The 23,930-nt window shown below is 47.6% G+C and overlaps 1 protein-coding gene across 1 annotated transcript in view; it reads right to left on the bottom strand.

The window, feature by feature from the left end:
* ITGA2B (integrin subunit alpha 2b) overlaps positions 1–23,930 on the bottom strand; it is a 48,734-nt gene that overhangs the window by 14,575 nt on the left and 10,229 nt on the right. Inside the window, 14 exon segments of the mRNA XM_083582553.1 lie at positions 873–940; positions 1,895–2,020; positions 5,777–5,928; positions 7,197–7,252; positions 8,016–8,114; positions 10,393–10,438; positions 11,927–12,109; positions 13,567–13,778; positions 15,881–15,933; positions 16,448–16,507; positions 17,300–17,343; positions 19,237–19,284; positions 20,875–21,000; positions 22,867–22,912. Coding sequence (XP_083438679.1) covers positions 873–940; positions 1,895–2,020; positions 5,777–5,928; positions 7,197–7,252; positions 8,016–8,114; positions 10,393–10,438; positions 11,927–12,109; positions 13,567–13,778; positions 15,881–15,933; positions 16,448–16,507; positions 17,300–17,343; positions 19,237–19,284; positions 20,875–21,000; positions 22,867–22,912 — 1,319 coding nt within the window.

Here is a 23,930-nt window from a genome sequence, read left to right as displayed (position 1 = left end):
TCACTATCTTGCAGGAGGGATCTTTAGGTTTGCAAAGTTAAAGCAGATTAAACGCTCTCTTGGCCTGGTGCAGCAAATCCACGAGAAACAGACACAGAGAGAGGCTTTCTGCAGTTCGGAAAGGGATGGGGAAATGGTCTGAGAAGTGTGGGGTGATGAGCGAACGATGAATAGGAAGATGTGCAAACCGCCCTGCAAGCAAATTGGGGTGCAGCAAATCATTGTCATATAACTGTCCTGCAGACAAACAAAATTGACTACTCGCTGGACACAGTCTAACCATTGCATATGCTTTGTGTAAGAGGAATATGATGAATGATAAATAAGGAGGTGGTCTGGAGGAGCCCAAAATGAAACACAGTAAACATAGCTGTAGTTTGTATCGCACCATATAAATCTGCCCAGCCCTTCAGATCAGTATCAGAACTCCTATTCTTCCGTTTCCCATTAAGGTCAGCTAGAGTGGTGGGCACAAGAGACAGGGCCTTCTCAGTGGTGGCCCCATAATTGTAGATCTCTCTTCCAAGGGACATACATTTGGTCCCGTCAGTTCTGTCTTTTAAATGGCCCTTTAAAATAAAACCATATGCACCATCTTGAGATCCTTAGAAGAAAAAGGTAGTATATAAATGTAATAAATGTAATAAATAAAATAATGTCCAGAGCATTTTGCCCTCCCGCTGCCCTGGGCCACCACAGCCTCTCACATACCACACTTTTATAATTAAAAGGACTGGAATTCCAGATTCAAGGGAGATCTGAACCCTGAACTTTCTCGCTTTGGACGACAGCCCCAGGTTAGATCACCAGGACTAGCACTCTTGAGACTCAAGAAGAGACAGCTGTTGGTGCTGCAAGGAGCAGGTCCTTACGTGTGAGCGGAGAGTCGGAGGTCTGGGATGCAGATGTTGTCTTCTCCACAATCTACAATGATACGGGTCTGTGGGATGCAACAAACAGGCAGAGCTTTGACTGAGTGATGAGCAATCTCAGTCTGGAGCCTCAGCGCTTTCCCTGCTCTTTACCACTGAATCGGAACAAACAGCAGTCCACGGAAAACCTGAAACGTGGTTTGTTCCAATTCAGCATTAAAGAGTGGGTTTTACTGGGGGAAACGGGGCTCAGATACAGAGCCTTAAAGCGCCTAGAAAACACGGGGCAGGAAGGAAGTGTGGAAGAGCTCTGATGTGGGTTGGGAGTGATGTGTTCAAGCTCAACATGAAAGATTGTAGAAGGATCCCATGGCCCTGCAGCGCAGATGGGAAATCAGTGTGGTTATCTGTCATTCAGATAAACAATTCTATATCTCTATAATTGTCTAACAGCATTAACCATTGAGAGTGCTCAAGGGGGATAGAATCCAGAAAATCTAAATGGCAGTGCTTATATCCACCCCCACCCCCACCCCACCCCTCCTGGTTCTGGCTATCATGCTTTCAAAGCTCAAACTCAAGTCTTCAGCATTGTGAGGGAGAGGACTCCCTGAGCATGTGCAAAGGGCAATTCCCTTACAATTTCATACACACAACCGGACTCATATTCCAGGGATCAGGAAGCTTGGTTTCTGGCTCAGAGGATGCGATTCAAATTTAAGCATTTTAGCACTTGACTAAGTGACAATTTTGTTTATGTATTTGGGGCAGCTGCGAATTGCAGGGGGTTGGACTAGATGATCCTCAGGGTCCCTTCCATCTCTGCAATTCTATGATTCTGTTTGCTAGCTTATTTCAGCTTCAATAGGCTCCCAAGGTGGCTTAAAATGACCCCCAAAAAAGCAAAGGAAGAAAATCAAAATACCAGAACACAAAAGAAATACAGAAGCAGACAGCGGCTTTAAAACAGTGGAATCAAAGTCATACAATGCCAAAGCTTTGAGGCTGGTGAGGCATCTCACCTGATCCTGGACCATTGTTTGGCCAGACAGCACAGGCTGCATCTCCCCGTCTGCAGATGCCGATGCCAAACTGAAGTTGAAACTCACGACAATGGGACTCAGTTTGTCCTTGAAATCGCCCTCATCCTGTGGGAGGCAGAGAAGTGGCTCAGAGATTCCCCCTAAGGCTAGCTCATCTTTTCACTTCAATTGTTCAAAGTGCAACAGCTCGGCATTAACAGGGATAACATCTCCGCAGTTTGCCCAGATGCAGAAACGGAGCTTGCTGGAACTACTGCGTGTCATGCCGCACGACTATCGAAACGGCAAGGCACCTGCCAGAATTAAAAGGCGGAAATGCCAGTGGCCACACCTGGAACATAGCTGTCAACCGTCCCTTATTTGGCGGGAAACTCCCTTATCCCAGCGCTGTGTCCCGCTGCTGTCCCTTATTGATGATGTCCCTTAAATTTACCAGGTTTCATGGTCGCCTGGCTCGGGAGGGAAGCAGTGGCTCGGGGTCCTCCGCCGCGAGAGAGAGCGTGTGCACGAGCTGCCGCGTCTCCGTCTCTCCCTTTTCCCTCTCAGGAGCACGTTGTGAGGAGACGGGTGGCGGCGGACGGGCAGGCAGCTCCTCTCTTGCGAGACTTCCGCCGCGCTCCGGAAGCCGGAGGCGGCAGCGGCAGTGGCGGCTGAGGAGGCGGCCTGAGGGAGGAGGAAGAGGAGGGGATAGGGAGGGACGCAGAAAGGCGCTGCAACCACCTCACGCCGGGCTCGCAGGCGGCGTGGGCGAGAGTCTCTCTCCCTCCCCCTCTCTCGGGCAGGGAAGGGCCAATGGAACTTCTCACGCTAGGACGACGGCAGCCCCAACGTGCTGCTTAGCATACCCTCCAACCAGTGCAGCATCTTAATGTAGTGATTTCCCCCTCTGTATCCCTTTCATAACTCTTTCATAACTGCAAAAGCATCATGGCTCCATCAGTGCCGGATTTATGTATAAGCTAAGCAAAATCCCTTATTTTGGCTGCTGATCCCTTATTTTCAAGGCTGCTGGTCCCTTATTTTCAAATCTGTAAGTTGACAGCTATGACCTGGAATGCCATCCCTACCTGGGGTCTGTGAAATGGTTTGAATATGCAGGCATACACTTGACGATAGCATGCATGATGCCCTCCTTCGTGGGTGTGTTGGAAGAAAACACACTTGGGATTTTTAATTTTAAAAATTGGGTGTTTTAAAAATTTCTCTCCAATGCTCACCTAAAAGTTGCGGGGCTGGTTCCGGCAACATCTGAAGTAACAAAAAACTAACATAAAACAGCCGCCTCTCTCACGCTTTGTGTGTGTGGTGCCAATATGTCTTTCGAATGGCAGTTTCACAAGGGTCTGGTTTACTTTTAGCTGAGGACACACCGTGAAGTCTACCTTTAGATAAGAGACAACTGACTCAAGGTGGCTGGTCTCGGCTGCTTTGAAAGGGCCACAAATGATTAGTTGTTTGATTTCTTAGGGTTGCATTTTTCCTGCCAGGAAGAGGAACTTCTGCAATTTGCAGCAAAAATTACTTGGTCAGCCTTAAGGCCCTTTCATGCTTACCCAGAAAATCCAGATTTCAAGAGTCTGTGGGTTTGCTTTGATTTCAGCAGGGTAGCGCACATTTGCAGCAAAGCACCCTGAGCTGGGGGACATGGGTGGCACTGTGGGTTAAACCACAGAGCCTAGGGCTTGCCGATCAGAAGGTCGGCGGTTCGAATCCCCGCAATGGAGTGAGCTCCCGTTGCTTGGTCCCAGCTCCTGCCCACCTAGCAGTTTGAAAGCACGTCAAAGTGCAAGTAGATAAATAGGTACCGCTCCGGCAGGAAGGTAAACGGCGTTTCCGTGCGCTGCTCTGGTTCGCCGGAAGCGGCTTAGTCATGCTGGCCACATGACCCGGAAGCTGTATTCCAGCTCCCTCAGCCAATAAAGCGAGATGAGCGCCGCAACCCCAGGGTCGGCCACAACTGGACCTAATGGTCAGGGGTTCCTTTACCTTTACCTAAAGGTAACTGCAGTTTACCCTGAGCTGGCCCTGGTCTCTGCAATATTTATTTACACCACAGAGGCAAATACATTCACATTATACCTTTAAAGCACTCTTTGAAACTTATTTCCCACCGCAAAAAATTCTGGGCACCGTAGTTTGCCTCTCAGGGAGTTACAATCCCAGCAACCCTTGACAAACCACAGTTCCCAGAATTCTTTGAGGTAGGGTGGGTGTGCTTTCAATGTATAGTGTGCAGCCTCCTTCAATAGGCATCACAGCCACTTACCCTACGTCAGATCCCAGGAAAGCAATTGCTTGGACCCCAGCAACCCGCCCAGACAGCTGCCAGCCCAGCTGAAGCCACTGCTCTCTACCCTCTGACTGGCTGTCTCAATTTCAAACTGCAGAACTACGTCATATTCTTACACGACACCATGCAGGTGAATTGCCCATCTGAAGGCAGCCCTGTTTAGGGAAGTTTCTAATATTTAATTCTGTATTGTTTTTAACACTCAATTGGGAGCTGCCCAGAGTGGCTGGGGAAAGTCAGCCAGATGGGCGGGGTATAAATAATAAATTATTATTATTATTATTATTATTATTATTATTATTATTATTATTTCCACTAATGCATCCTATTGGTGAACGGCCTATTAGGAAGCTGCCAGTTTGACAAAGGATGCTCACCCAGCATCAGCACCAGGAACAATGACCTCACTCACACATATTCGATCTCCCAAGTTCCTCCCCTTTTCCCGTGGCATCACTGTAACAAGAGCAATCATGGAGCTCCAATGATGGGGTGAGATTTTGGGGTGTCTTAGAGGAGCCTTGCCAGAAGCAAGGAATGCTCAGGAAGGATCTCTTGCCCCCAAAACAAGGAAATAATAATAATAATAATAATAATAATAATAATAATAATAATAATAATTTATTTATACCCCGCCCATCTGGCTGGGCTTCCCCAGTCACTCTGGGCGGCTTCCCAAAAAATATTAAAATACTGTAATACGTCAAACATTAAAAGCTTCCCTAAACAGGAAAAGCCAATGAGTGTTCCCGTTTAGTTTCACAAGCCAGATTTGCAAAAAGTGGTAGGTCTGTGATCACCTTGCCATCAGGTCCCAGGGATGCCAGTACAAGTTGTGGTTGATCTCGCAATACAGAGGAGGGGAAGCAATGCACTCTGTATGTACTCAGAAGTATTTTTCATTATGCTTCCTCTGCATTTCTGGGGGATCTGTTGTGTATTCATGATGATTTGCACCCATGGCGGCATTGGGGCGTTTATACGTGACCTCCCTTTCCATACTGTTTGCGCCTGCAAAAGTTTCCAATCAGTGCATTCTTCCCTTCCAATTAGCACACGTCCTACAACTTCCTGCTGAAAACCAGTCACTTTTTATACCACATTCAAATGTTCCAGTTCGTCTTTTGTCCTGCTTTGTTGCGCTACAGGGCAAAGAGCGCCCCTCCAGATGGCAATAAGGCCATAACATAGGGGAAGCGTCACAGAACAATGAGCAAGAAGAAAAGGAGTTTGGATTTGATATCCCGCTTTATCACTACCCTAAGGAGTCTCAAAGCGGCTCACAATCTCCTTTCCCTTCCTCCCCCGCAACAAACAGGTGAGTGAGGCTGAGAGACTTCAGAGAAGTGTGACTGGCCCAAGGTCACCCAGCAGCTGCATGTGGAAGAGCAGAGACGCGAATCCGGTTCACCAGATTATGAGTCCACCGCTCTTAACCACTACACCACACTGGCTCTCAGAACAAAGCAGAACGAGGTGAGAACTGTCCAGTACAAATCTACTACTCCTAAGGCTTCCCCCGTACACCTCCCAAAATATACGAAGTGCCATGCTTTGCCCATGTCTCATACCCGCAGGTAGGCATCGACATCCTGGCAGGTTTTGGATTTGTCTCTTGACAGTTTCAGCAGGAGCGTTTGGCTCGATTGGCTGGTCTGCTGCAGCAAAACCCGTCGCCCGTATTTCTGCTTCATGCGGTCCAGCTGCAGTTCGGCATTCAGGTCTAGCAGAATGGTGGTGGGGAGGGAATTAGCAGAAAGCAAACACAGCGGGTGGTGATCGAGAGTGAGAAATGGTAACATTAGGCAGACACGCTTGTTATATTGTTTTAGGTAAAGGTAAAGGGACCCCTGACCATTAGATCCAGTCACGGACGACTCTGGGGTTGCGGCGCTCATCTGGCATTATTGGCCAAGGGAGCCGGAATACAGCTTCCGGTCATGTGGCCAGCATGACTAAGCCACTTCTGGCGAACCAGAGCAGCGCATGGAAACGCCGTTTACCTTCCCGCTGGAGCGGTATCTATTTATCTACTTGCACTTTGACATGCTTTTGAACTGCTAGGTGGGCAAGAGCTGGGACCGAGCAACGGGAGCTCACCCCGTCGCGGGGATTCGAACCGCCGACCTTCGGATCAGCAAGCCCTAGGCTCTGTGGTTTTACCCACAGTGCCACCCGCGTCCCTTTTGTTTTATATTTATATTGTTTTAGGGGTCTGCTAAACACCATTTTTATATTTAAACCATCCTATCTAGTAATTTAGCATTTGCTCTTAAATTTTTGCTGATCTCGTCCGTGTATTGTCAATAATTTCTTACTGTCTTGTGTACACCTTTCAGATCCTTTAAAAAAAATTTTTAGCAGTTTATAAATCTAAAAATGGAAAATAAAATAAACAAACACAACCCGTGCTAATTTTGCACCCTTAGCTGGGATAGCAAAATAACACCTTTCCTACTCGCTGGACATCAAGAGGTCTGGAGCAAAACACTGTAGGGTTCCATCCACTTCCTAGTACATTGCTACTGGTGGCTGCATACTTACCATAGCCACAGAAGCATGCAGCTGCAGTGATCAAGGAACTGTACCCATTCATCAGCCAAATTCCTGGACTACGTACCAACAATAATTTTTACAGACCAGCATGAGTGACTTCCCTCTTAGTGCGATAGTAGACACCTTTACTGCCGATTGTTTGAATGCAGCAGATTTTTATTTTCTCCAGAAATGTCTTGAAGACAAACGAAAAACCTGCCTGACCACTGGCTGCGCAGAACAGAAAAACCTAGACAGTTGGGAGCGCTGCTTCCGCATCGCGGCCTCCACCTCTGTAAAACCTATAATTCATAAACAGAGGCAAGCTAGCCTCCGAAACAGAAAGATGGCTATTATCTATAAGTTTAGTCCATTCTGCCAATCTCATTCTCCCCAGTACTGCGGCAGCTTGACTACAAGACCTTCACCTCTTCCCACAGTCAATGCAACACTCACCGACTTTCTGAGGAATCCTCTTTGCTGACACTTCGGCACATATCTGGATTGTGAAGCTGTGTTGAAGAGAAGGAAGGTAATGAGGACTGTTTCACGCATGATGTGGCTGCTGAGTGTACAATCGACTGGGAGCTGGCAACCAACTCTGCCTCCCTGAATGATCCTTGTTTGTTTGCAAACATGTGCTGGCCACACTTTACACTTTTTTCGATGGACCCAGAAATAAGTAATTTGTGATTTCCCCCTCTGCTGGTTTAAACAGGTTCCTCTTACGCTATATTTCCTCTTCCCACCCATGCCCAGTTGTGTTCTGAACTTTTTCTTTTTAGAGAAGATGGTTATTACTAGTTACCCAGTTGGAGAACAGCCTTTACCAAAGGTGTCATCGGCTTTGAAGACGCTCAAACTCAGGAAGCAAGGGAGAAACGTGCTAAGAGGAAGGCACACTTGGCAAATCCACACCATGATCAACTCCCGCCCGGAAACCAATGTCCCCACTGTGGAAGGACGTGTGGATCCAGAATTGGCCTCCACAGTCACTTACGGACTCATTGTTAAAACCGTGTTAAGGAAGACAATCTTACGAGCGATCACCAAAGAAGAAGATTTTTAAATGAGGGGTAATTTCAATTATCATTTTGTTAAGGTTCCAAGAAGATCCCCGAAACCAATTTCCAAAAACAAACTAAATCCTGCAAACAGGAAAACCAATGGCATACTTTGATTGTTTTTGACATGTCTCGTTGATTTTGAGCACAGAACCTGAATCTCCTAGGCTACAAAGGGATCTAGATTCAATGCCCTTCCCACCCGGCTCACCAGTTGACTTGTACTCCTGCTACCATACACGATTTCTCCTCTGGGTTCAGCGCACCTGGCAGGAACATCTGGGCTTTGAGAAACATGACCGGTTGAGCTCTGAGAGGGACCAAAAACATAGTGAACAAGGGCAAGCAGGCAGGAAGTTCCAAGAGAGACCAGCAACATTTGCTGATTCTTTAGTTGTTGTCAAACAGCACTGGCAAAGTATTGGTGACGAATGCACGAGACCTCCGTGCTGCAAAATCTACAGCTTCTGAGGGGCTTAGAACACCTTATCACGTCAAAGCCCAGCCTGCCTTTAAAGCAATTATCCTAACTTGAAATGCATCCTTGTACACAAGGGCCAGTGACCTTGCGGCCTGCTAGATGCCCAGCTTGGTCAAACAGGTGTCCTGAGAGATGGTGCCATGTATATAGGGCAGCAAGCGAGAATGAGGTGGCTCATTTCAGGGAGAAGGAAACCTTTGGTCGGCTGAGGAGGTGGATTCAGTACGCAACAACAGGGCTGAGGAACCTGTAGCTCTGTGGTGTGCATTTAGTGTTGGTGCTGACCTTTAAAGGCCTTGGCCCACTAGACCTGAAGGAGCGTCTCCACCTCAATCGTTCAGCCCGGACACTGAGATCCAGCGTTGAGGGCCTTCTGGCGGTTTCCTCACTGTGAGAAGTGAGGTTACAGGGAATCAGGGAGAGGGCCTTCTCGGTAGTGGCACCCACCCTGTGGAAGCCCTCCTATGAGATGTCAAGGAAATAAACAACTATCTGACTTTTAGTAGACATCTGAAGGCAGCCCTGTTTAGGGAAATTTTTAATGTTTGATATTTTATTGCTTTATTATTATTATTATTATTAATATTCCGTTGGGAGCCGCCCAGAGTGGCTGGCGAAACCCAGCCAGATGGACGATGTATAAATACATTATTATTATTATTATTATTATTATTATTATTATTATTATTATTAAACTAGGGAGACTAGGCTAGTCCCCTAAATGTTCCCCTGTCACCTCCTTCCCAAAGCCTGGGAAGCTTCTGCCCAACTTAGGAAGGGAGGTGCGATGCTCACACACGTGATGTCATGATGTGGAGCCCCCGCCCCCCAATCGCTGGCGCCTCTGGCCCTAAACGTTCCTCTACGTGAAATGTTACTGCTCTAGCCCTCCAGATGTTGGGCTCCATTTCCCATCAGCCTCTGTCAGCATTAGAGTTGCAGTTCAACAGCATCTGATATATGCAACTGAAAATGAGCTAGTGACTGTCACCGACTCCCCTTCTTTCTGCCTACAGGGTAGATAAAATATGGCCACTTCTGCAGATGTCAGGGTATTATTATTATTATTATTAATTGAATTTATATACCACCCTATACCTGGGGGTCTCAGGGCTGTTCACAGAATAAAATCAAGATATAAAAGCACAAAATATCTATCAAAAATAAAAACAGCAACCCAAATCGGATTAACCAAAGGCCTGGTTAAAAAGGAACCTTTTTGCCTGGTGCCTAAAGGTGTACAGTGGTACCTCGGGTTAAGAACTTAATTCGTTCTGAAGGTCCGTTCTTAATCTGAAACTGTTCTTAACCTGAGGTACCACTTTAGCTAATGGGGCCTCCCGCTGCCACCGCGCCGCCGCCGTGTGAATTCTGTTCTCATCCTGAAGCAAAGTTCTTAACTCGAGGTACTATTTCTGGGTTAGCGGAGTCTGTAACCTGAAGCGTCTGTAACCCAAGGTACCACTGTACGGTCGTGCCTTGGTCTTCGAATAGAATGCGTTCCAGGAGTCTGTTCAACTCCCGGAACCGCTCAAAAACCAAGGAGCGGCTTCCGATTGGCTGCAGGAGCTTCCTGCAGCCAATCGGAAGCCACAGAAGCTGCGCCGGACATTCAGCTTCAGAAAATTGAAAACTGGAACACTCACTTCCGGGTTTCAATCGTTCAGGAGCTGATTTGTTTGGGAGCCAAGGCATTTAAGATCCAAGGTACGACTGTATAATGAAGGCGCCAGGCAAACCTCCCTGGGGAGAGCATTCCACAGACGGGGAGCCACTGCAGAGAAGGCCCCGTTCTCGTGTTGCCACCCTCTGAACCTCTCAAGGAGGAGGCACGCGAAGGAGGGCATGGAGTGAACCCTCAGGGTGATGCAGGCATAAAGATCTTTCTTCTTACAACCATCTTCCCCCACCTCTAATAAACAAGGGGAACGGTCGTGGTTCCCTCCTAACCCTTTCAGCACTGGTTGGCTGAAGAGCTTGAAATGGAAGCACAGAGGTGTTGCTCCAAAAAGCAGGGGCCTAAACTGGGAGGGGTGAGGGAGCATTTATAGGCAACAAGGTCTCCAGGGAAATCTCGTTCCACTGGCCTGGGGCTCCATCGACCCACCTGTACACAGTCACTTTGCTGGCTCTGAAAGCTCCAACCAGCACATCTGTGAAGGGGAACAAGACAACCAAAAAAAGTTAGCAGTCCACCAATAGCTCAGTTGGTTAGAGCATGGTGCTGATAATGCCAAGGCTGCAGGTTTGATCCTTCTAAGGGACAGATGCATATTCCAGCATTGCAGGGGTTGGACTAGATGATCCTCAGGGTCCCTATCAACTCTACAATTCCATGATTCTACGATTCAGTGTTGCAGCATCTCACCAATCTGCCTCCGGTTCCCAGTTCTGCTCACTCCACTGATGCGATTAGGAATTAAGTTCTACAAAACCTAAGCAAATTTTGCACCACCTGCTAATTAAAACAACCCTTGCAAAATCTAGACTTTTTTTATTCAAAAAATAAAATGATTTTCAGCTAATATATGTTATGCTATCCAGATAGGATCACCCAATGAAAGAAGCAAATATAAAAGAGAAGCTTTGTATCATGACAGCGGATTCCATGAACGGCAAGGCAATTAATAAACGTAAATACCGTATTTTTCGTCCTATAGGACTCACTTTTTCCCCTCCAAAAATGAAGGGGAAATGTGTGTGCGTCCTATGGGGCAAATGCAGGCTTTCGCTGAAGCCTGGAGAGCGAGAGGGGTCGGTGTGCACCGACCCCTCTCGCTCTCCAGGCTTCAGGAAGCTATCCGCAAGCCTTGGGAGCTTGCAGGAGTTCCCGCCGGGTTCCCTAGGCTTGTGGATAGCAGCCTGCACCCTGAGCGCGCCCCAGGCTTCGGGCAGATATCCGCAAGCCTGGAGAGCCCGGAAGGAGTTCCTGCCGGGCTCCGAAGGCTTGCGGATAGCAGCCTGTTCTGGGGGCTGGGGTCGGGGGAAGCTCGGGCTTCCCCCGCCCCAGCCCCGTGCCTGGGGGGGGGATAATTTTTTTTCTTTATTCCCCTCCAAAAAAAAAACCTAGGTGCGCCCTATGGGCCGGCGTGCCCTATAGGGCGAAAAATACGGTAATTATATGCCTCATTTTTTTCTTCTAGGTACAGGACATCTGGCATAGCCTTTTGAAGAGTCAAAATTCTTTCACAAGTTAGGGCTTATCCACACTTTCCAGGTACGGTCCTTGGTTTTAAAGCTCAGTGTCCAAGCCCCCCCCCCTTTTTTTCTTGCTCTAGACCTTTTTTTGTGAAAAGCTGCTCTTTGAAGCTCAATTGGAGCAAATGGAAATCTGCGGGAAACCCAGATTGATGTTTGCTCCGATCTAAATACTAAAGAGAGGGTTTTCACAGGGAAAGAGCGGGGCAAAGTTCAAGTATGGAAAACCCTTATTTAATACAGGCGGCAACCCATTTGCATAGGGGTCCCGTTCCCAGCCCCCACAAACATAAGTGCCGTGCCCCACCCTCATTCCTCCTGCTTCCGGGACCGAAAGGATCTGTGCGCCAGCAATCGCGCGTCCGTTGGACATGCCTAAAATGGCCGTCGCCTGTGCAGGCAGTGCTAAAACCCATTGGCTGCCTACTTCCGTTGTACGTTACCAGGGTAGCCATTTGCATCAATGTCCACAGCCCCGCGTATGGCAAAGCCAAACCCAGCCGGCCCAGAGAAGGGACTCTCAAGGATCTGGGTTGGCGATGAACTCAAGCCCTCATGGTGCCCTCGGTAGATGTAAACACGGCCACCTCCATCTTGGCCGGCGAAGGGGGCTCCGATGGCTATGTCTGTGGAAGGAAAGAATGGGTTGGAATGTAAACGCGACGGAACCAAATCGATAAGGTGAAGTCACCCATTTGGTCAGAAAAGATGGTGGGGAAACAGAGGGATGCAGAGGAAAAGCCCATGATGCAGAAACAGGTCGGGCAGAAAAGGCGTCTGTGTGGTGGGGAAGGCAAAGGTCTCCCACACTCCCAGAAAAGGCAGAATTCAAATACCAGAAGGAGGACCTGAGGCTTAAATTGAGGGTTTTCTGGGTACTCCCACATTTGGCTCTGTGGAGGATGTGAATTCTAACACAGCTCTCTGGGTCTCTTTGTCTACCCCTCCTTGAGCATTTTTGCTTGGCTGGAATGCTTCTGAAAACGTTTCTTGCTTGCCTCCATGAGGAATGTGTAAGTGTGAGTAGGAACAAGGTTTTGTATCTACGCCCTTAGTATTTTATTATTATTATTTGTTAAATTTGTACACCACCCTATACCCAACTGGTCTCTGGGCAATTACCATATGTTTCGCTCTATAAGACGCACCAGACCACAAGACGCACCTAGTTTTTGGAGGAGGAAAACAAGGGGGGGGGGGAATATTCTGAATCCCAGAAGCCAGAACAGCAAGAGGGATCTGGCTTCTGGGATAGCCACGCGAAGCCTCTTCAGAGCAACGGGATGAAGGCTCCCCCAAGAGCCACGCTCCCTTTAAAGAGCGTGCAGAGCGTGTGTGCGGCTCTTGGGGGCTTTTCCCCGAGGAGGGAGAAGGGACTGATGGGCTGCCCTTCTCCCTGCTTGGGAAAAAGCCCCCAAGAGCCACACACACGTTCCACGCAGCTCTTTAAAGGGAGCGCTGAGCAGAGCCTCCCGCCTGCATTCGCGCCATAAGACGCACACACATTTCCCCTTACTTTTTAGGAGGGGGAAAGTGCGTCTTATAGAGCGAAAAATACGGTGCCACATAAAATCACAATATCAAAACACAAAATGCGTAATACTGTATCTATGAGTAATACATTTCAGCAACTCTTAAGGAGTTTTTTTTTATAAATCACATTCATTTGCATTCTTCACATTATCTCTCTCTGTCTCTCCCTCTCTCCTATTTTGCTATCCTCCTCCCATCTCCTCCCTCAGCTACCGGGGCCTGCTGAGGGCAAACTTCTTTAACACAAACTTATCATTAACAGAATACAACAGAATGCCTGTACAAAGGCAAAATCCACATCCATTGCTCCGCCCACTTTCACCTCTGGCCCTTGTCCTTTGTTGGCACGTGGCCCCTGGAAGGGATTGTGGCCCTCGGGTTAAAACGAAACACTCTCTTCCCATGCTATGGTGAGGAATGGGTTGTGATTGTAAGTGAAACTCTGACTGTCAACCTTGAGCACTCGATTGTGGGGTGAGGGAATGGAGAATAGGAAATTGGGGGTTAAGAGAGGGAGAAAAAGGGGGGTGGCCTTCTATCCCATCCTTACCAGTGCATCCATCCTGGTCTATGTCGCCCAGGGAAGCAATGGCCATGCCAAAGCGACCGTAGACATCTGTGCCCGTCAGTCTCTGCCAGGGGGTGATGTAAGCAGTGGGGGTCTTCTGCTGCAGGTATAAGTAAACTCTTCCCACTTCATAGAGTTTGCGGTCGGAGTGGCGTTCCATGAAGAGAGGGGCCCCCACCAGGATGTCATCTTTTCTAGTTGAGGGGGGAGAACAGAAAAGTTCCCTTAGAGCTCTGCTCAAGTCAGACTCCAGCGAGAGGTGCTGCTGCTTCTAGGTCCAGGGTGTCTGCATTATCCGATGTACTCCATTCTTTTAACCAACTCAGGCAGGCTGCTTCATAATAGATTTGCAGACCTGCCAGGTTTCTAAGCAGAAGTTGGAGACCATCTGCCATGGATGAACTAGGTGAGATTCCTGCATCACAGGGGGTTGGGCTGGATGACCTTTGGGGGCCCCTCGCAAGTCTGCAGTTCTCTGATTTTGGAGTTCACCCAAATACACTCACAGGGCTCAGTGACCCAGGCAGTAGGAACCAATTGATAGAATTTCTATGCTGCTTTTCATTCAAATGAATCCCAAATCGGCTTGCAAACTATATATAGCAATAGCATAATAGAACATCACAACAGCAGCAGAACTTTATATGGGCTCTTGGGTACCCCATAAGGGAAAAGGATCAGTTTTTTTTACTTATATCAGGGTAAAACCTAAGCGTGTTTCTGCCAAGGCTGCAGGAGCAGCCAACTGACAAGAGATGGCAGCAGACTCCAAAAATGGGGACCTAGATCTCACGGGGAAAGGAAACAGAGGTAAAGCATTGTCCTTCAATTAACTTTTTTGGGGGGAGTGGGGGTGTGCAAGCTTCTAGATTAAAACAGCACTCTTAATCAGAGGGCTCACTGGGGAGGATGCATGCTTCTGAGTTACTCTAAAATTGTGATCAGCAGCAGTTTTACTGTATGACCATTTAATCTGGAGTGAGAGGCGGTTTGGGATAGCCACTCCAGCCCCCCACTCTCGCCTTTGCTTTAGCACATGGTACTTCTAAGGGGCCCAGGTCTGGTCCCATGAGCCGCCAGATGATGTCTGTTCTAAAGCAACCACATCCCAGTTAAGTATGAATTGGTTTAATTGGCACGGAAATGAAAAATGTATGTGTATTAATGAAGTTTTAAAATGGGAAATGGCTAAATTCTACGGCTGACTTTGGGCTAACATTTTCCACAGTAAGTTTCTAAAGGACTCTGAGCTGTAACTAGTTAACGATCACCTGTTGATTGTTTCTCTGTGCTGGGAGTGAACCTTTGATCATGCGATGAAGGTATTGAGTTGTAAATCTCCATTTTGAAGGGAGTTGCCTATTTAGTCTTTCTCAGAACAGGCAGAGAACAAAAGTATGTGATAATGATTCTCCAAAAAGAGTTGCATAGCCTTAGGCAGACTAAGGCAGTCTGGAACTGGGGAGAGAGACACCATTTTGATTTTGGGAGTTACCAGCATCTTTTATTTCTAAGATGCTGAGCCTGTTCCAGAGAGCACAAGACATCGTATGGATACAGTGGTACGTCGGGTTAAGAACGTAACTCGTTCTGGAGGTCCGTTCTCAACCTGAAACTGTTCTTAACCTGAGGTACCACTTTAGCTAATGGGGCCTCCCGTTGCCGCCACGCCACCGCCATGCAATTTCTGTTCTTATCCTGAAGCAAAGTTATTAACCCGAGGTACTATTTCTGGGTTAGCGGAGTCTGTAACCTGAAGCATCTGTAACTGTATTTGGGGTGTATCTTGGATGCTTATGTTATGTTTTTAAAGAGTTATGCAAGCAAAAGTTTTAATAATATTTTTATGGGCCTGGACGATTATTTCTTCCAAAAGGAATCTGTTCTTATGATTCCAATACCTTCAAACTATGCGCTATTAATATCTGGAACAATAATTAATATCCCTCCCAGTGCACTGGGTTGTAATTTAAGCCTAGTGTTACGGATCTGAGTGCAAGGGGATGAGGTCTTCAACCTGAAGCCATATTTATAGCGGGGGGAAGATAGATTAAAACTCTGGCTGCATCTAGACACATGAGAAAGGAAATTCAGGAAAATGTGTTGAAAACCTCATAGCAAGAAATCACATTAGTGAAAAACAGGACTCCACAGCGCCATCTGGTGTCACAGTATTATAACAAATATAAAAAGCTTTTTCTTTACTAATGTTGCTGAGTCCTTAGTTTGACCATCCACAGAGCTGTTCCAAATCCAAATCAACTGCCAACTGCAGTGCTAACTCCTGTGGCCTTACCCATCGCCATTGATATCTGCAACTGCAACTGTGTGCCCAAAATAGGATGCCACCTGCAAGAGGTAAGAGGGTGAAAAACAATGTGCATCTCCCACTTTTATATTACAATAATAATAATAATAATAATAATAATAATAATAATAATAATAATACTGGCAGCCAGTAATAGTAAAGGCAACAACACAAAATAGCCAATCCATATATCTTAATAAGCAATACTGAAATGAGAGCGTATTAGAATCAAATAAGTGCAGATAAAAAGCAAATAAAAGCAAGAGGCATCCATTTCAACACACAATTCAATTTAAAAATGACAGATTAAATACAGTGGGGGAAAATAATCTCAAGAAGCCTTTATAAATAAAAAGGATGGGTTGCTGGCCAGCAGAAGGTCATCAAGGGCCAGCTGAGCCCCTCTCAGTAGGGAGCTCTCAAGTTTGGGTGCAGCCACTGAGAAGGCCCTGTGTCAGGTTTCATAATACCCCTTTGGCATTATGTCTGGCTGAGAAAAGCATGCCAGGGAAGAGGCAGGAGGGAAGGGAACCATGTTGCTCAAGGCTCTGTTACCTGCTCACTGGGGAGGGACCGCAGAAGACGGAAGGAATGCTTGAAGGTGAAAATTTGCACCTAGGATGGGGGACAGGGATAAGAGAGTCAGGGAGATTTCAAGGATTAGTGAATCCCACCCTTCATATTTCTCAAGAAGGTGGAGGTAAGAAAGCAACCACCGCCCTCCATTGCTGAGAGTGATCCCAGTGTGCTTCACAGGGCAGGGTAAGAATAGCACAGATGGAGCCCCAAATCAGGGTGGCATTGGGGCAGTGGCAAGCAAAGCCTACATGGTTGTGTCATAACTCTTCCCCCCAGAACCTGCTTTCAATGCAAAGCAATATGCGAAATAATAACGGCAGAGTGGCACAGGGCTTATTTTTGGCACATTATTAGCACACACCCTGTCCTCTGAAGCTAGGTGCCGCTGCTCTCAGCCCTAGAACATACAGTCATACCTCATGTTACGTTTGCTTCTGGTTGCACATTTTCAGGTTGCGTCCCGCGGCGACCCGGAAGTACCGGAAAGGGTTAGTTCCGGGTTTCGCCGCTAGCGCAGACATGCAAAATGACGTCACGCGCATGTGCAGAAGCGGCAGACGGGGGTTGCGTTCTTTTCAGGTTGCGAACGGGCCTCCGGAACGGATCCTGTTCGCAACCAGAGGTACCACTGGATACTGAAACAACAGTAAAGACAAGGGTGTCTCTGAGCATGCAGAGCTCTTTTGTTTCGGATTAGATGGAGGGCGCAACACAAAGCATACAGGCCTGACGCCCCTGGAACCTCTTGTGTCTGGAATTCAGCACAGCCTGTGCACTTCTTTTCAGATGTGCAGAAGAAAAAATGTAGATCTCCTGCACAGGACTCACCGCTCCTTTTGTCAGGCTCTTGTTAGGAACGCCCACAACATACTCTGCAAAGAGAAGAGCCATCTCAGAGGTTGTGAATCACCCAGTAGGCTAAGTTCACAACACTCCAGTCATGAGGTTTGTGCTAAAGTGTCCTGAAGACTGAGCTTGGAGACTCGGGAAGAGCTATCTTAGTCTGGAACACTGTGGCCAAGAAGGGATGGCCCTAGCAACATCATAAAATCTTACTGATAACGTTAAAAGGTCCTGTATTCCTGAAGGAGCATCTCCACCCCCATCGTTCAGCCCGGACACTGAGATCCAGTGCTGAGGGCCTTCTGGCAGTTCCCTCATTGCGAGAAGTGAGGCTACAGGGAACCAGGCAGAGGGCCTTCTCGGTAGTGGCGCCCGCCCTGTGGAACGCCCTCCCATCAGATGTCAAAGAGAACAACAACTACCTGACATTCAGAAGACATCTTAAGGCAGCCCTGTTCAGGGAAGTTTTTAATATTTAACGCTGTACTGTTTTTAACACTTGATTGGGAGCCGCCCAGAGTGGCTGGGGAAACTCAGCCAGATGGGCGGGGTATAAATAATAAATAATTATTATTATTATATTATAAAAGATAAAAGGCCCCTGCCCCACACTGTAGGCAAGGAACAGCAGCAGTTCGTTGTTCTGTTGCTCCTTACAGCAGCCTGGCAAAATACGTTAATTGTATAATTCCCATTTTACAGATGGGAAAGCTGGGGCTGGGAGACACTGATTGGACTGAAGTCACAAAGTCAGTCCATGACTAAGGCTTGTGTACACCCCAAAAGGCAGTCCCCCAGACAAATAGTTCTGGGTTTAACCCTCACATACCTACAATTCCCAGTGCCCTTAGCAAACTACAGTTCCCAGGATTCTTTTTGGGAGGGAGGGTAGGGAACTGTGCTTTAAATGTGTTTTAAATGTATACCGTGTCTGCAGTACTCAGCTGCAATTCAAATGCCTAGCAATAAGAGCCAATCGTTTATGTTGAGCAAAGTTAAGCTTAACCAAGCCGCAAAGCCAGCTAAGTCTACCTACTGTTGACCCTAGAGCTGAGCCAACATTTCTGAAAAGAGTTAAAGGGGGGGGGGGAATTCTGCTGACTGTCCTCCAATTATTTCCCCTATTATGTAAATGGAAGCTCTCAGGTTTTCCCCACAATACCCGAAACAATGGGAGGATGTTGAGCAGGGGTCCTCAAACTTTTTCAGCAGGGGCCTGGTCCACTGTCCCTCAGACCTTGTGGGGGGCCGGACTATTTTTTTGGGGGGGGGGAAATGAATGAGGGACAATGAGCGGTGTGTAAAAGGGCTCCAGAGAAGGGCTGCTTTAAATGGCAGCCGCTTGAGAGGGGCGCTCAGCCAACTGCGGCTCCTGTGTCTTGGGAGCGGCAGGGGCTGGCGGTGGCGGAGCTGTGATGAAAGGGCTCCGGAGAGGGGCTGGCACCAACAAAGCCCTGCCCCCTTACTCCTCTAGGCAGGGCAGGGAGAAGCCAGGAGGAGGGAGGGAGGAGGCACTGCCGCTGCCGCTGTGGGAGAGGGAGGGAGAGGGAAAGAACGCATGCACTGGCGATTCCCGGACCGTCCGGGGGCCGGATTTAGAAGGCAATTGGGCCTGATCTGGCCTTAGTTTGCCAACCCATGATGTTGAGGATGCCAACATGCAATTGCCACTTTCAGAAGCTAGGGTGGCTGGAGAGAATTAGGAGGGGGAAAGGAAGTAGGCTTGCCACCGCTAATGGTGATCCCCCACCTCCAAGGAACTACTCCCCCTGAGAATATCTGACCTAATGGCTTCCTTTCCCTCCCCAATTTTGCCATTCATTAAAAGGATGGAGAATTTCAGGAGATGACTTTTGCTCAGCTCCAGACCCCACCCTACTCCACCCCGGAAAACCACCCCTGGCAAAGACTCATTCCCTTACCTGGCGACTCAGGGTCCTCATTAAACTCCCCAAAAGCCACTGAATACCCTGTGTGGATGGAAGGATGAGAAGATGTAGTCATCTGGCAAAATCTCCAAAGCTAAGAAGGACTCGCTGTGCTCCTACCCATGAGCAGCAGAAGTAGAACCAAGTATGAAAAGTTCGTATTAATATAGTATGTGTTAATATATGCAAGTCTGCTTAGTTTGCATGACTGACATAGTTTAGGTTTCTTTCCCCCCTTGGATAGAAAGTTCATCTTTTCTAGGGCACACTGGAAGCCCTGCCATAGAGGCTCATTTATCTGTAGACAATTCCTTCCACAAGGGCTAGTTCTGGCCAAAGGGCCAAGCCAGAATGGGGAGGGCAATGGCAAGAGGAGGAGAAGCACAACCAGTGCAGCATCTTTGCACCAGGCTTTGTTTTGTTTTTAACTTGATTGAGTTATATTCCCATCCCCTTCCCACAATGTGTTTTCTGTCCCATCTAGATGACCTTCCCCCCAAACCACTTGGAACAGAGTCAGTCACTGGGGAAGAAGGGGTGCTGCTGGAAGCCAGTATACTTGGGTACCATTTATGAGCTGCAGTCCTGGAAAAAGGAACAGTTGTTAAGTATGATTGTTTAATGTACATTGAAATGCAAAATAATTATAGAATGTGCCTGTATTAAATACTGTGAAGCAAGACTGGAAAATTCAATTGACACTGATAATAATAATAGTTTATTATTTGTACCCCGCCCATCTGGCTGGGTTTCCCCAGCCACTCTGGGCAGCTTCCACAGAAACCAAAAATACACTAAAATGTCACACATAAAAAATGAACAGCCAAACAGATTAATCATTAGTGGGGATCTATCATGGGACTGTATCTCCCCGGGATCAGTCACATGAAAGAGATCCTATTAAAGGTCTAATTAGCATATGCTAATCTGCAGGCATCCATCTTGGGTAGAGTGAGTAATTTGTTCTAAGCTACTGAAGAGAATGGACGTGTTAACCTCTGTCCTCCAGTAAAGAGCCTCGGGCCAATGGAGGCTGTTTGGGGAAGAGACAGAGCTTTAATTTTTAGCTCAGGATGCAAGCTATATGCAATCTAAGATATTATGCCTTACATTAGGACAAGTATAAGAAACTATGCATCTACTTGGAAGTAGCTTTATTTGTTTCAACTTGTTTTGGAGTTAAGTTCTGTATGTAAAGCATTTGAACCCTGTTTTAGGACTGGTTAATTTTTATTTCAAATGAGAGTCATATTTTTTTTTCACCCAACGGCTTCCATGTGTGCAGTATTCATAACCTCAATAACAGTAGCATCAAAAGGGGGAAGGTACAGGCATTCTTCCCCTTGCTGAGGCCTTAGAACAGTCTTTGTCAACTTTGAGATAAAGTCCAATGAAAGAGATGGGCAGGAGATGTATGGGGCAGGGGAAGAGGGAGGTCCCTCTGGATCTCACCCACTTTTGGTGTGCAGCCCACAAAAGATTTCTCCCCAAGGGGATGTGGCTTTGGGGGGTAAAAGGCTTCCTTGCATTCTTTCCTTAGTCTATTCCCAAACTCCTTTTAACTCCTCTTATAAGCTCTGCCTCTCCCTCAGCTCCTCCAGCGTTTGCAGATGAAGATGCATGTCCCCTTACCTCGATATTCATCGTAGTGTAAGGCGGTGAAATCTGTGAGTTGCAGCTCATTCAGTGACCACAAAAGGGTATGTTTGAGAGGAGCATTTGCTAGGACCGTGGACAAATTGGATGAAAAGATCAGCCCTGGAAGAGGAGCAAGGCAGAGGCATCAGTCCCTCGGCAAGGCTGGGACCACCTACGTGAGGCAGCAGAGGCAGCAGGACGGACAATTTGTGCTCTTGTTCCCACAGGGTAAAGGTAAAGGGACCCCTGACCATTAGGTCCAGTTGTGGCCGACTCTGGGGTTGCAGCACTCATCTCGCTTTATTGGCCGAGGGAGCCGGTGTACAGCTTCTGGGTTATGTGGCCAGCATGACTAAGCCGCTTCTGGCGAACCAGAGCAGCGCACGGAAACGCCGTTTACCTTCCCACCGGAGTGGTACCTATTTATCTACTTGCACTTTGACGTGCTTTCGAACTGCTAGGTTGGCAGGAGCAGGGACCGAGCAATGGGAGCTCACCCTGTCACGGGGATTCGAATCGCCGACCTTCTGATCAGCAAGTCCTAGGCTCTGTGGTTTAACCCACAGCGCCACCTGGGTCCCCTCATTTGTTCCCACAAGGACAGCGGTCAACTGAACAGGGTCTGCCTCACCCTGCTGAATAGTAGAATGAGGAGCAAGCAAAGGCTAAATATGGATTTCTCACACTCTCCAATAAGAAGTGCCTGCTGGGTCAGGCAAGTGGCCCATCTAGTCTGGCATCCTGTGTTTTCAGAGGTCAACCAGGGGTCCCCAAGGGAAACCCATAAGTGGGACCTGGTGCAACACCACCCTCCCCTCCTGCCGTTTCCAGAAACTGGTATTCAGAAGCATGCTGCCTCTGACAGTGGAGGAAGGACATAGCCATACAATTAGGAAAGGACTAAGGAGCTTTGTTAAATATGTGATTATGGCGGCAAGACTTTTATATGCACAAAGATGGAAGGACTCTTCGTTACCAACCATGGAGGAATGGTTGTTAAAATTAGTGGACTTAGCCGAGATGGCGAAACCGACCTGCTTAATCAGAGAAAAGTCATTGCTAACATTTACTGAAGATAGGAAACCTCTCATAGACGCTTTGCGTGAAAAACAAAATGAACTAATGACATTTGGGTTGGAGGATTGAAGATAATGTTGGTTTATAGAAAATGGGTGGCGCTAGGCGCAAGCCTAGGACTTGCCGATCAGAAGGTCGACAGTTCGAATCCCCACGACGGGGTGAGCTCCCGTTGCTTGGTCCCTGCTCCTGCCAACCTAGCAGTTCGAAAGCACGTCAAAGTGCAAGTAGATAAATAGGTACCGCTCCGGCGGGAAGGTAAACAGTGTTTCCGTGTGCTGCTCTGGTTCACCAGAAGCGGCTTAGTCATGCTGGCCACATGACCCGGAAGCTGTACGCCGGCTCCCTCGGCCAATAAAGCGAGATGAGCGCTGCAACCCCAGAGTCGGCCACAACTGGACCTAATGGTCAGGGGTCCCTTTACCTTTACCTATGTTGGAGTGACTGAGTTGAATAACATTTATATGTAGCAAACAGATGAAGAATGGGAAGTTTTGTATTTTCTTTCTTTCTTTCCTTCCTTCTTTCTTTCTCTCTTTCTCTCTCTCTCTCTCTCCCCTTTATCCTTTCTCTATTGCTCTATCCCCTTTCTTTGCTTTCTTTTTGCTTTCTTTTTATTTAAACATCTTGATAAAAATATAATAGATAATAATCTTTCTATCCCTTTATATAAAAAGAGGAAGAACATATCCATCAGGGATCGTAGCTACTGATGGCCTTAACTGGCATCCCCATATTCCTGGAGTTCTCAGCCTACAGCAGTGGCAGGGAGCCTGTGGCGCTACAGATGCTTCCCATCAACCTCCAGCCAACATGGCCAAGGGTCAGCGAAGATGGGAGGTGTAGTCCAACAACAACTGGAGAGTCCTTTGTCTGCTGCGGGGAAGGGAAGGGAATAAAAGCACTTACCTCCAAAGTAATGTCCACCAGGAGCCCCAAGTAAAAGTCTCCCAGACTGTGGGGAGAAGAGAGGAGGTCAGAGTCACAAAACGACAGCCACACAAGAGTAGAAGAAAGCCTGTGAACAGCTGCCCACCGCCCACGAGACCTAGAGGGTGTCATGCCAGCTCCACACACACTTCTACAAAACCAGAGAAGCAAACATCTGCCTCCATATGCCATGCAGAAAATAGTTTTTGCTTTGCTCTGCACACCCAAGGATGACTTATGTGTGACACCAAAGCATTTTGGCAGCTGATTGCTTCACAAAAAAAGGCACAGCCTGATGTGTGTTGAACAAACCACCTACTTGCAACTCAGAAGACATCAGCAATTACCCGCTAACCTAAAACAATAGGCATAGCCCCTTTACAGCTGGTTTCCCCCCACTGAGCAATGTTGGCAATTCCAGTGATGACTAAGGTCCCCGTTCACACTGTTGCAGGAATTTATGTATAGGTTGGGGGGGGTTGCCCCTCCAGCAGATATAATGCACATGCAGCCCACTACCAAAACCAGCACAATCACTTCTGTGACTTTTGTGATTTGTCCCCACAAAACACCAGTGGCGTAGGGTGGGTTGTCAGCACCTGGGGCAAGGCAAGTAATTTGCGCCCCCTAACCCGTGGATTTGCGCCCCCTAACCCCCAGGTGTTGCGCCCAGTGCGGCCGGCCCCCCCTGCACCCCCCACACTACGCCACTGCAAAACACTTCATCACAGTTTCTTCCTATCTATTCAAAGGGCCTTTGCTGCACGATACCAAATGTAAGAATTCACTGATAAATGTATCTATGTACTGGCTCACTGGGAAACTTCATTCATATAGACATGTGCGCTCAGCTACTCAGCAGCCCCTCTGTCTGAGTGATAATCCCTGGCATCCTGATACCTGAGTGCCAGACAGGTAGCCATTCCAGAAATAAGAAACCCAGATGAAGACAAAAGGGTCTGATTAACTTGGCTGGGAAACAGGGAAATGTAAATATATTTTTTGTTACACTTGATAGGTGTTTGGTTAGATAGGGCAAGGAG

The sequence above is a fragment of the Podarcis filfolensis genome (genome assembly GCF_964270895.1).
Source record: "Podarcis filfolensis genome assembly, chromosome: 13".
Classification (NCBI taxonomy): Eukaryota; Metazoa; Chordata; class Lepidosauria; order Squamata; family Lacertidae; genus Podarcis; species Podarcis filfolensis.
The sequence above is the reverse complement of the archived record's forward strand: the minus strand, read 5'-3'. Positions and strand labels throughout refer to the sequence as shown.